This window comes from Silurus meridionalis, chromosome 27, assembly GCF_014805685.1.
Source record: "Silurus meridionalis isolate SWU-2019-XX chromosome 27, ASM1480568v1, whole genome shotgun sequence".
In the NCBI taxonomy this organism is placed as follows: domain Eukaryota; kingdom Metazoa; phylum Chordata; class Actinopteri; order Siluriformes; family Siluridae; genus Silurus; species Silurus meridionalis.
Genome location: NC_060910.1, coordinates 17797827 through 17810963, shown reverse-complemented (window position 1 = coordinate 17810963; position 13137 = coordinate 17797827). Strand labels below are relative to the sequence as shown.

General features: G+C 36.7%; 2 protein-coding genes and 1 gene segment (V, D, J or C); all 3 read right to left on the bottom strand.

Annotated features, from left to right (window-relative positions):
- Window positions 1-3098: 3098 nt before the first annotated feature.
- LOC124381008 lies at window positions 3099-5332 on the bottom strand (the record flags this gene model as incomplete). The annotated part of the segment is given in 4 exon segments: window positions 3099-3214; window positions 3327-3371; window positions 3457-3804; window positions 3994-5332. Coding segments are annotated over 4 exon segments (552 nt in total), but the record flags the coding sequence as incomplete, so codon positions are not given.
- Window positions 5333-5516: 184 nt separating this feature from the next.
- LOC124380967 (BOLA class I histocompatibility antigen, alpha chain BL3-7-like) lies at window positions 5517-11039 on the bottom strand. Of its 6 annotated transcripts, none has more exons than XM_046842327.1 (10): window positions 10768-11038; window positions 10558-10670; window positions 9402-9474; window positions 8915-9181; window positions 8018-8293; window positions 7744-7788; window positions 7536-7646; window positions 7351-7394; window positions 7209-7273; window positions 5517-5970 (listed from the first exon to the last, which is right to left on the bottom strand). In XM_046842327.1, exons 3-10 carry the CDS (start codon window positions 9469-9471, stop codon window positions 5955-5957), a joined length of 894 nt encoding a protein of 297 aa, XP_046698283.1. In that variant the 5' UTR covers window positions 9472-9474; window positions 10558-10670; window positions 10768-11038; the 3' UTR covers window positions 5517-5954. The 6 variants fall into 6 exon arrangements, with proteins under 6 accessions (XP_046698283.1, XP_046698281.1, XP_046698282.1 ...); XM_046842325.1 differs by lacking the exon at window positions 5517-5970 and adding an exon at window positions 6148-7129 and having other exon boundaries at window positions 10768-11039; XM_046842326.1 differs by lacking the exons at window positions 5517-5970; window positions 7744-7788 and adding an exon at window positions 6148-7129 and having other exon boundaries at window positions 10768-11039.
- LOC124381007 (class I histocompatibility antigen, Gogo-A*0201 alpha chain-like) lies at window positions 10614-12793 on the bottom strand. Its single transcript, XM_046842370.1, has 6 exons — window positions 12709-12793; window positions 12177-12392; window positions 11811-12086; window positions 11299-11595; window positions 11170-11204; window positions 10614-10670 (listed from the first exon to the last, which is right to left on the bottom strand). The coding sequence occupies exons 1-6, from the start codon at window positions 12776-12778 to the stop codon at window positions 10614-10616; spliced, it is 951 nt and encodes a 316-aa protein (XP_046698326.1). The 5' UTR covers window positions 12779-12793.
- Between the last annotated feature and the right edge of the window lie 344 nt (window positions 12794-13137).

Genomic DNA, 13137 nt, shown 5'->3' with positions numbered 1-13137 from the left:
CTCTACTTAAACTAAGTCTAACAACAAACATATTTAAATCTGCTGTTTAATCATTTAATCCAGTATCAGTGCTGCATATAGTATACATATATATAAAATCATAAAGGAATAATTTGTGAATTTTAAACAACCAGAGCATCAGTGTTCCTCATAAATATGACCTACTGACTACCGTAATGTTGGCAAAATGACATGCATTTACACATATGCACAAAATAGCTAGCTAGCTAGATTACCAATTTCATATTGAAATGACCGATTTTCATTCGTTAATTCATGTTCAATTCATTACAAAAAAAGTGAAAATCGTATATAATATAGATTCATCACATACAGACTGATATATTTCAAGTTTGTTTATTTTAATTTTGATAATTTTGGCTCACATTTTACAGACCAATCAAAAGAACATTTTGAGTAAATTGTTGGCCTTCTGGAAAGTCTGTTTATTAACTGTATTTGTACTCAATACTTTGTAGAGGCTCATTTTGCTTTAAATACTGCTTCAATTGGGTGTGGCATGGAGGTGATCAGTCTGTGGCAGGGAAGTGATCAGACTGCGGCATGAAGGTGATCAGTCTGCGGCATGAAGGTGATCAGTCTGCGGCATGGAGGTGATCAGTCTGCGGCATGGAGGTGATCAGTCTGTGGCATGGAGGTGATCAGACTGTGGCATGGAGGTAATCAGTCTGCGGCATGAAGGTGATCAGTCTGCGGCATGAAGGTGATCAGTCTGCGGCACTGCTGAGGTGGTATGGAATCCCAGGATTCTTTGACAGGGGCCTTCAGCTCATCTGAATTTTTTGGTCTCTTGTTTCTCATTTTCCTCTTGACAATACGCCACAGATTCAGTCAGTCATAGATCCAGTCAGGCAACACCAACACCATGGTCATTTAACCAACTTTTGGTGCTTTTGACAGTGTGTGCAGGTGCCAAATCCTGCTGGAAAATGAAATCAGCATCTCCATAAAGCTGGTCAGCAAAGGGAAGCATGAAGTGCTCTAAAACCTCCTGGTAGACGGCTGTGCTGACCTTGGACCTGTTAAAACACAGTGGACCAACACCAGCAGATCACACGACTCCCCAAACCACCACTGACTGTGCAAACTTTACACTGGACCTAAAGCAGCTTGGATTCTGTGCTTCTCCTCTCTTCTTCTTCCAGACTCTTGGACCTTGAATTCCACATGAAATGGCAACATTACCGTCCTTTTTTTCCTTTGTCCAGGTAAGACACCTCTGACATTGTCTCTGATTTAGGAGCGGCTCGACATGAGGAATGCGCCAGTTGAAGCCCATGGAGAAGTCTGTGTGTGGAGGCTTTTCCCTCATGATTGTGGAGACTGAACCAGACTGAGAGAACATTTAAAGGCTCAGGAACATTTGCAGGTGTTTGGAGTTAATGAGCTGATTAGATTGAGACATCACCAATCTCCAATATTCAACTATTTCACAATATTCTCATTTTCTGAGACACTGATTTTTGGGTTTTCATTAGGTGTAAGTCAGAATCATTACAATAAATAAAATAAATACTTAAAATATAAGTGTGTGTAATGAATCTATATAATATACCAGTTTAATTATTTGTATTTAATTACTGCAATAAATCAACATTTTTAATCATATTATAATTTATGGAGATGCACCTGTGTGTATTCTGTTCTCTTTTATTAACGTAGGAATTGCGTAAGAATCAGAATAACTACAGAAATCATACACTCGTCTTTTGCAAAGTGAAAACCGAATACAAAGTGTTCAAAGTGAAAATCAGCCAGTGGTCAAAAGCAGATCCACATCGACACACTGTGTGTCACTGAACACGACTCTAAAACTGCAGTATTATTGTCTCAGAGGAGAAAACACAGCGTAAGAATACTCCATTTCATCACTGATCTTCTTGAGCAGCTTCTCAGAAACCTGTGGAGCAGAAGATGGGTGTATTTTCATCATTATGGGAGTGAAATACATTTTCATATATAATCTATAATTGCTCACCTTATAAACTCCATAGAAAGTCTATATATAAACACCTGGTGGACCTGGGGGACTTGGTGTAGTTTCTGAGATATACAGAAGATCAGGCATTGCTTTTACCTCAATAAATCTGCACAACTAAAGAAACTGTAATATTTTAAAATTATTAAAAATTCTGTACAATAAAGCTGAATGAAACATTGGAAAGATCTACAAAACATGCAAACTGTCCAAAACGATGGTTTCCAGAAGCTTCCTGTATGAAGAAACCGATTGCTCACAGTGCTCAGGTGGGATTTTAGTTTAGTTTAGTGAAGATTCTTTGGTGAATATTTTGTTCACTCTGATCAGATTTCAACTAACAGCTTTATTTTCCGCTTATGGAACCATTTGAATGTTTCCATTTGAGGACATTTTAGATCGTTATCATGGAAAGTTTAACCGAGTCTCATCCCATCTTCATCATCCTGGTACACACATTCTTCTCAAGAATTCCTTTCCAATATGTAGATGTTGCTGGTACCATGACAGGATAAAAACAGAAGTATACTAGTAGTAGTTCTTCAGTAATGGAGTCCTTTTATTTTAGTTGATTGTGAATTCAAAACATGTTTTTTTCCTCTGTGAGGATCGAAAACTCATTCTGGCGTTTTTTAAAAAAATATCTCCTGATCTAATCTTCTGACTGACCTGCTGATTCTAATCAACAATAAGAGAACTTATTAGTGCAATCAGCTGCTTTTTGTGTTTTTAAATAGATTTTTCAAATTTATCGCACATAAATTTCTATCATATTGCAATGATTTTTAACTTTGTAGTTTTCTGAGGTAATGATTCGCTCTGATCCACATTTTATGTGAATAACTGCACTGGAAATGTGTTTAATAAATGAATTGTCGATAAATTGGGTTGGATAAGGTGTTAGTGTGTGTGTTTCAGATTAATAATAATAATGTAGAGTTGAGTGTATTTACTGTTTTGTCAAATTTACCTGATTGTCTTCTGCTTTCAGAACCTAAAGCAACATTAGTAATTATTATTATTATTATTATTATTATTATTATTATTATTAGCATTATTATTATTAGCATTATTAATATTATTATAGAAATAATATTTTACCTCCATGTGTGTTTTTGTGCTTCAGTATGATGAAGATCAGGACACCGAGAAGAATCACAACTGCTGAGCCAAACATCACGTTCACCACAAAGATCAGAGTCAAAAAGAATGAACCTGGAGGAAAACATCTGAGCTTTAAAACCACATCATATTTTCTATAATTGATCATTTTATACCTACATCATTTATCAATAAGAAAAACTTGGTGAGGACAACAAGAACAAACCTGCTGCTACTGTTTCTCTGTCTGAGATCTTCGTTTTAATTCCCCCTGAGAAATAAAACATTATATTTTTTTTGTATCTTCAGTCACATTTATCAGCTTTTACTAAATTATTCACTTTGTAGAAATGTACCTTTCACTCTCAAGTAGTTCGTTTCATGAAATGTAATTCGCATCAGATCAGTGGAGCTGCAGTAATAAAGTCCTGTATCAGAGACGTTCACTGCAGTGATGGTGAGAGACGTGTTCTCGCCCTGAACAGATACCACCATGCGTTCACTTTCATTAAAGAAGAAACAGTTTTGTGATGGAACTGATCCAAAAAACTGTTTACACCCAATAATAAGAGGAGCTGAACCACACGTGTGTTTAAACCAGTGTATGTAACCTGAAACAATCAGTTCATGTCGACACCAAATAGTGACATTATCTCCAACTTCTACCTCCAAAGTTACAAAGCACAGAGACTCCGAGAACAAACCTGCAACACACACACACACACACACACACACACACACACACACACACACACACACAAACACACACATTCTATTCATACAAATTGTTAAAAAGGAGATTTTACAAGCGTTTCTGAATAGACCTGATCATTTCTGCTTCTTTTGACTATATTTTCCTTTTATAGAGCAATAATAAATTAATTACAACTTACCCATAACACAGAGAAATAAAGGCAGAGCTCCAAACTCAACCATTGTGCATCAGAAGAGAGACGGAAAGGAAATGTTGGGTGAATCGAATGCTGGGTTATGTGTGGTCAGTGTATTTATAGAGCCACTGTAGTAGCATAAAAGAAAAAACCTATAAAACAATCTTATTGTTATCTTTACTTTCTCTGAGTCAACAGTGAGACCTAACGGAAATGGAGACTTTACTTAAATCTCCTGTATCTGAATTTAAAAGAGATTTTATTAATAATAATGAAAAAAAAATGTAAGCAATCACCAAATTAATGGTAATTTGTGGTTTTATTTATTTATTAATTTATTTTAAATATTAGTTAGTTATACTGTACTTATGTTAATATTCTACAGGGAAAAAACTTTATGCTTTATGATTTTTTAATTGTCAAAATTTCATGTATTATTGTTGGTTGAACTGTTCTTCTCATTCGGTATAATTCCCACTGGTATGAACTGCTCTGTGAATAGAATTGAATTTGATTGAGAATTGAATTTATACTGAATATATTTATGTATGAAATTTGTAAAAGGGGGTCAGGAGCAGAAGAAAAATGAAGTTGGTTGTCAGAGATCTCTGTAGTTAAAAGGTGAAACGGATGCATGGCAGTTTTGTGGTTGGAAAGTTTTCAGACCATGTTTCTGCTGCATGTGTTGGAGTGAAGACCTCATCTTTTTTTTTTTTACTCTGCCTACTAGGGTTAGGACATTTAACAGAATTTACCACAATACCTTCTCCACACTTCATGCTTTAACTAATAGATCACTTCAGAATAGTTCAGTGTTCAGCAGTTCCTGTTGCTTGCTGTATTTTAGCTCAGTGTTTTGGTTCATCAATGTTCATGGACCAATGAGCTCCGACTTCACTCAGGAAGGCTTGGGTTTCATTGTGATTCTCCCAGAAGCACTGTGGTATGTCCAGATCCATTATTCTTTATGTTTTCTTCACTTCCCAGCTTCACTATATTCTATTTCTTTGTTAAATAACAGCATGTATTTATTCATTTGTTGTGGAAATAAGACTTTCTCACTGAAGCTTGGGATTTGAGATTTGTAGTTTGGATGTCAACATGGACAATCTTTCGAATAAACATTTGCAGCTGATGTAAGTCAATTAATTAAATGATATATCACCAGCAGATATTTCAGACAATGGACAAACCTTTTTAAAAAGAGCATCCTATAAGAATGTTCCCTGTTTCACACTGTTATAGACACTGTCTCTCACCAGCCAAACCCATTTTGAGCCCCGACTTTGATAGATTGATGAATTTAGATTGAACAATCCTTCTGATCCTCCTGTGTAATGTGTTTGTCAATTTACTTATTGATTAACTTATTTCTTTGTGACCTGAAACCAAAAAGAATAGAAAGAAAATCAAAGAATATACTTCATTTTAATGACTTTACCTCATGAATTTGACATGTTCAATCTCCCTCATCACATTCAAACATTTTACAGAACAATGAGAGTCACTACTGCAACAGTGATGATAACAATCTGTGCTCCACTTAATCTTCTGTTAAATCAGCACAGAATCTGTATGTTCTTCTGCATCACTGTAAATCTGTAGTTTCTAGCAGTTTAATGTAACAGACTTCTGTTTGATACACTCCTTTTCCAGGCAGCTCTTCTGGACATTATCTTCAGCTCCTGCAAACTCCTACATCTTTATATAAGTTACACAAACAGCTATCTATAGCATTTTGTTATTTTCAACTATTCATTCAACTCATTTCAATGTTATTTGTAAAGTGCTTTAACAATAGATATTGTCCCAAGTCAGCTTTACTTCCCAATTCATAAACTTGACCCTATAACATTAATACCACGTGTATACCTGAGGAATGAGCCAGTTGTAAAAAACTTGACTGAAATGGGAATCGTTTCCTCACCCGGGTGGCACCGAACGTGGATTGATTTATAGTTCCATCACTGACGGAGACTCCTGTGTGGAAAACTTCATGGTGATTGCAGAACTAAACTGTTGTAGAAGACTATATAATAATTACAGTCCAAATCTATATTCATGGTTTACAGCATAAATCACAACATCCTTGTTTCTGAATAATCAACTTCAGGCCATTCATCAAAGAGGATATGTAAAAACAGGAAAGGATTCATGTTAATCCAAACATATTTTATTAAACCAGCAAACCAGCAAAAACTTTTCATCATAATTACAATGCGTTCATGCAATGTGGCATCAGTACACATTTCAGCCTTAAACTCGAATTTCTGCATCACATGACTGAAACTGATCTATTTTCCCTTCAAACAAATCCATTTTTACTTTCACGATCTCAGAGTTCATGTCTTGCATTAAATACTCACTTATGATGTTTGGTGTTTGGTTTCTGTTTTTGATAGTATATAGATTTTGCAATTTTGATCCAGACTTGTGGACTTTAAACTCTTTGGGAATCACCTGTTACTGACTTTAAATTCAAATAGATGATGTCTCCATAAATTGGATTATCACCACATTTACACATCAACAAAACACTTCAACCTCCAATTCACATTGGAGAGCTGAAGTAGAATTTATTCTTTTAGCAAGACCGTGTCTTAAAGCTGAGCGTGTTTCACATAATTCACCTAATGGAAAAAAAAAAATATTATTTAGAATTGAATGCTTCTCACATAATTTAGACAGTTTCTGGTCTAAATACACAGTATATGTACTGTAAAGGCGCCATTACTCCATAATCAAACACAGCATCCTACTGCCCTCTACTGGTCAAATCTCTTCATAACAACCTTCTTTGTTACCACTGCTACTGTTATTATTAATAATATGAATAATAATAATCATAATAAAACTTTATTTATATGACACATTTTATACATTTAGGAGATTTTAAGAAATTTGCCTTAAAAAGTGACGTGAAATAGACACGCATACACACACACATGCACACACAAACACACCATTGGTCTTGACCACCACTAAAACTTCGTAAAAAAATAATATGAATGATATTGACTAAAAGAGTTTTGTTCTTTAATCTAATCCAATAAGAACTAATCCCATTTTTGTCATATCAGAATGACTACATAATTTCTCTGTCCATCTCTCTCTCTCTCTCTCTCTCTCTCTCTCTCTCCTAGAAAGAAAAAGAAAGGAGATGAATTGAGTAAAACATGTTTTTCAACATTTAATAAAAAGATTTTTAAGTTTCATACCTTACACACACTTTTTTCCTCTTAAACAGCTGGACGCTAAAAGTCCAACATGTTTGCTTTAGAGGCTGTGAAAGGAATCCAGTGTTCACATACATATAAACATTACAATTATATCAGCTTGTGATTGTACAGTCTCACTTACAGGCATTGGGACTGCTCGGGGCTGGAACAGATGTGAGATCTGCACAAGAATAAGGAAGAAAATTCAATTACAGTCAATTACGGAAACAATATCAATTATACAACACAAATTCTCTATATTGTGATTAGCAACATAGTGTGGAAAAAAAATACAATTTACTCGTTGTCTTGATCTTTCTGTCTTACCTTTTTGAATTCTCCTCCAAATGGCAAAAACGGAAACACAGATTATGAGGATGACGAATAAAGATAAACCAATGACGACCCCAAGCCACGGTCCCACATTATAACATGCAACTGTAATGAAAAAAGTATTTATTATTTGCTGCATTAATAAATCAGCCTTTACTCTGAGAATCTGTTGTTTTCCGTAGTAGGAAAGTGTTTATCTTACTGATTAGATCGTTATACTCATATGTTGTCCCTGATAAATAGTCGTCTAGCACCGATCCAATGAGACACACACACACACACAGACACAGACACACACACACACACACACACACACACACACACACACACACACACACACACAGGGGCATAAATATTAACGTGTGGTTTATTATGTGTTCATTACTTTGTGATGTGGCCGTCAGAAACCTATGAATTCAATACATTATAGATCTGTGTGGGACAGCTGCACATTCAGAGCAGATCACACACTTTACCTCCCCTCTGCAGAGTTACTTTGCTGTAGGACACAAACTTCATCAGCCAGTTGACACACTCGTTCTTCAGATAGCGCTCCCTGATTTGAGCCTCAGTGCCTGCAGTCTTCCACTGGTGTTTGGTGATCACCGCTTTATCGTTAGCTGCAGTCCAGGTTTTATTTTCTAGATCTAAACTAATAAAATCTTCTCCATCAAAACCATACCGATCGTATCCTGCAGTTTTGCCGCCGTTATGGACCTCACAGCCGTACATCCTCTGTAGCGTATGACTTCCTGCGCACACAAAAACACACACAGTGTTGTAGTTTTCAGGTAGATGGTATACGTTAAAGTAACATCAACATGAACACCAGGACTCGAGGTTTAACAGCAAAATGTTACCCAGAACATCACATCCTTGTAACATCTTTTCCTAAGATAAACCACACAAACACACCCAGTCATTCTCATGATGGAGCTGAAAACACGATTCATCAGCTGAGGCCACCTTCTAGTCCGGTTAACGGGAATCCATTGTAGGAGCTTCGAATGATGTACTGGGGTCACCACTGTGCAGCTTCATATCCAGCCAGCTGTGATGCTGTGATTCATTCATGTGTCCTGTAGTAACTCTTCTGTGGGATCTGATCAGTCTTCATTTCACATGCATCATTGAGCTTCTGGTGTCCATGACCCTGTAACTGTTTACTGTTTTACCTTTGCATACCAGTTTAAACCCCAGAAGACCTGCTGTTTTGGAGATGTTCTGATGTCATCATCTAGACATCAAAATCTGGCCCTCATAGATTCTAACACTCTGCTTTGTCAGATGTTTCAATGTTCTACCTAATCTATCATTTCTCATTAGAACTAATAAAAAACTGCACGTCATGCTTACAAAGAGTTCGCATTCACCTTCAGTGTGATTAAAAGTTTTGATGATTGTATTCAGAAGCTGTTTGAGATTCTCCTGATCGCTCTGCATACGCTTGGATTGGTTGTCCCAGTAGTCTGGAAAATCTGAACCAATCTCCTGGATCCACTCTGTCTTCGGAATAATCTTCCCGATGTTGCTGTCGTAATATGCGACCCGCTCTGCATCCACCAGAGCCACGGCAGTGAACTCTTGGAAATGAATTCCTTGTGTGACTAAAGTGTAGTGGTACTGCAGAGTGTGTGTGACTGTAATGTAAAAGAAAAAGCATTTTATTATTATTATTAAGCGGGAACTCCAGTTCCACAGTTTCAGCTCCAAATCCAGAAATATAGATAGAGATTTAAATCACTAACCAACAAACCAGTGTCTAAATAAATAAAGAAAAAAATTCTATTGGAAACAGAAATCTCTCTATTCCTATATTAATAGATCACTCATTATCAAGATGTATTCAATCACACTTACCTGCCAATGCCATAGGTAAAAGAATGATGAGAAAGAGCAGGACTTTCATTACGGCAGGTCTGAGGTCCATTTCCTGCAGATTTTAAGCAAAATTTCTTTATGAGAATCTACGAAAATATCTAAACAATCTTGTCTTTGTATTTATTCCTTTCTATGCCAAGATTTTCCTCATCAGCTGCATCTATAAATCATTTTATTACTTGGGTGGTTGAATTTGAGCTTCGCAGCACTTTTGTTCAGCTGACAGGAGGTGCCTTCAAATGTGCTTTTCACAATTGCAGACGTCTAGAAAAACCATCCCATCTGACACCTAATAGGCCGCTGCTACAGGAAGGTGGTAGAAGGATTGTAGCAATGGGGTATTGTGGGAGATCTTGAGAAGACTGATGCATTCCAGAATTCAACCAATAACGGTTTGATCCCATTAACTAATCATTGAGCCCAATTATTCCCAATGACCAATCACTGCTTGTCTTGAGCAATTTACCAGTAACAAATGAGTCGAGGTTTCCTTCATGACTAACCACCTTTCTTTTTGTCTATATATTTCTAATAGAAAGTATAGTCAATTGTAAATGCCATAACAAACGATGACTGGAAGTTGATTTCTTTTTTTCTGTTTTGATATGGTGGCTTTCTGAGGCCATGTTGGCCATGTTCGCCATGTTGGCCATGTTTTATACCCGATACAGCTCTCGAGCTTGTAACACAGATAATTATTTCTTCTTGGCACTTGGCAGACGCCATCATCCAGAGCAACGTACATAACAAGTTCTAACAATAAATACTTCCCCATTTTGGTCCAATGGCTCAGGCAAATTTCATGAGGAAGACATTTGTACATGTAAAAAAAAAACAACTTTAAAGAATGGAAGAAATTTCCACTTTTAGCACCACCAGCACCACCTACCATCACTTCAGAGCCTTGAATCACACCTTCTTTGTACCCTGAGTGATCTTTGGGTCTAACCAGTGCCAGAACTTTTTCCAAGTGCAATCTCTTGGTAATTTATAACATTCCCTCCCCAGATTAATGCATGATGCATGTTCAGTATTCAGTGATCTTCCTCAGAACCAGAATGGCATGTAAACTTGTTTTGACTTGCAGGGGTACTGATTCCCGGAATAGAATGTGGGAAAATGTGTGTATACATACCTCGGAAAAACGTTAAAAAAATAAATTGTTAAAAGCACATCTGGATCCTCAGGATTTTAGGTGGCTTCTGGTTTAAGGTCCAGCACACAGAAGTAGATCCACAAACCACTTATCTACCAGAAACAACAAAACCTTGTGTGATTGATTGAAAGATCCATTATTGGATTCTGATCCTTTTCACATCTGTACTCCAGAGAAGATCCAACCTACCTCACATTAAAAGCCTCTAAAGTGGGAAAAACTCATTGTCCAAACTCGAGCAGAATTCATGCAGTTTGATCTTAAAGTAACGTTAAACTCCATGTACACGCCCCCTCGTCCGAGCCCAATGACGTCATTCGGAATAGAAAAAACAAAACAAAGAAAGAAATCAGAAAATCATGAGAAAAGTGGAAGATTGGCTTTCATCTGATAGATTATGATTATACACGGATGAGTGTGTTGCCAGGATGACAATATGTTACTATTGAATAGAAGAAGTGAAAGTGAAAGTGTGAGATGAAAAAAAAAAAAATAATAATATATAAATAAATAAATATATATATATATATATATATATATATATATATATATATATATATATATATATATATATATATATATTATATCCACCATGATCCCAATCTGTCCTCCATCTGATCCTCCATCTGTTAAATCATCACAGTGTTTATTATCTGCTGCATCAGTAAATCAGTGTTCACTCTGTAAATGTGTAGATTTATAGGAAAGTGTTTCTCCGACCTCTCAGGATTCGTCTCTCGCTCACAGGCAGCACTAAATCCTTCTCCAAGCTGCTGTGCTCAATCACACAGGTGTAGGTGTGTTTCTGCAGCTCCTCAGCTGAGACTTTCAGAATGCTCCTCTTCTGGAAGCTTCCATCCTGGTTGGGTAATGTCTCTCTGAGCTCCACGTCCTCGAGTACGTTCTGTCCGTCCTCCTGCCAGGAGATCAGCAGTGCTTTGGGGTAGAAACCTGTAGCATGACACACCACCTCTGGAGGAAACGAGCGTTTCTGGAACACAGATGTTTCAGGAAGATCTGCAGAGACAAACTGGAAATAAGTATCAAAACTCTTAGGAGTTATTTATCTCAAGAAGTAATTACATACAAGTAAATTTAATTGAGAAGTGTGTCATGAAGTCATTTTCGGTTTAGACAGTAGGATTGAGTTATTTGTTGTGTGGTTTTATAACTATGAGTAGTGCAGTTTTGTACAAGAAAACATGGTTATATATGTATGTGTGTGTATGTACCTTTTCTCTCCAGAGTATTTTTTCTGTAAGCCACAAACTTTCGTAAGTACTTAATACATTCCATTTGCAGGTAGTACTTCCTGTGTTTAACCTCAGCGTCTGTAAAAATCCAGTGGCGCTTGAAGATCTCAGCTTCATCATTAGCTGCAGTCCAGCTTCCAGTGTTTAGATCCAGATGGATAAAATTTTCTCCATTATAACCGTACTGATCGTATCCTCTAACGGTGCCGTCATCATCACCCTCACAGCCGTACATCCTCTGTACAGTATGAACTCCTGCACACACACACACACACACACACACAGTGCTGATGTAATCATCACCAGCGTGAAGTAAAGAATACAGTCTTATCTCAGACGCTTTACCTTTAGTGTGATTCATGTCTTTTATTACTGTAAGCAACAGATGATGCAGATCCTCCTGATTAACCTGTGTAAGCTGTGTCTCTCCATCCCAATAATCAGCTTCGAGATTCTTTATCCACTGTGTCTTTGGGATCATCTTCCTGATGTTGCTGTCATAGTACACAAACTGCTCTCCATCCACCAGACCCACAGCAATGAACTCTGGGAAATGTGTTCCTGTTGTAAGTGAAGTGAATTTTTGCAATATTTTTATATTAAGAAATGTTAAATGTTTCATATGTGGGAATTTTCTGTAAGGAGATCACTGAAGACTCCTTCCCAGCCAATTATCTTTTAATGTTTCGGAGAAATAAAAACTGTATTTGTGTTAGTCAGTAGCAACAGTTTATTACATTTATTCTGCATTAAATGAATACATTTGGCATTGAAGAAGCACACGGTTTTCTCACAAGTTTACTTGTTTATGAAATCGACCAGTATGTTCAAAATACAGCATTGGTTTGAAATATTAATAGTAAATTGTCACATTCACCTGCTGACGTCTGGGAAAAAATAACCACGAGCACCAGCAGGACTTTGATCAAGACCCAATGGAAGTCCATTTCCTGCAGATTTGAAACAGAATTCTTTTTTTGTTTGTTTGTTTTACGGAAGGAACAGAATTCAATTAGACAAAACATTACTTTTATTTACAAAACACTTATTCACGTCTACACTTACGTCAAAAGACTACACTGAATAGAATCGCATGTCAGTAGACTCTCAATGGTGTTTTGTCTGATCATGTTCCTCGTCTTAAAACATTTAAAAACATCGTAAATGTGTTCTCGCATCTACATCTTGAACGTGTCGACTCAAAACATAAGATAACATCCGTACATTTCACTATAACACCATTTGTTTTGTTTTTTAAAGCACGCTGAGATACAGAACTGCCATAATCTCATGAAGTCTCAGAATT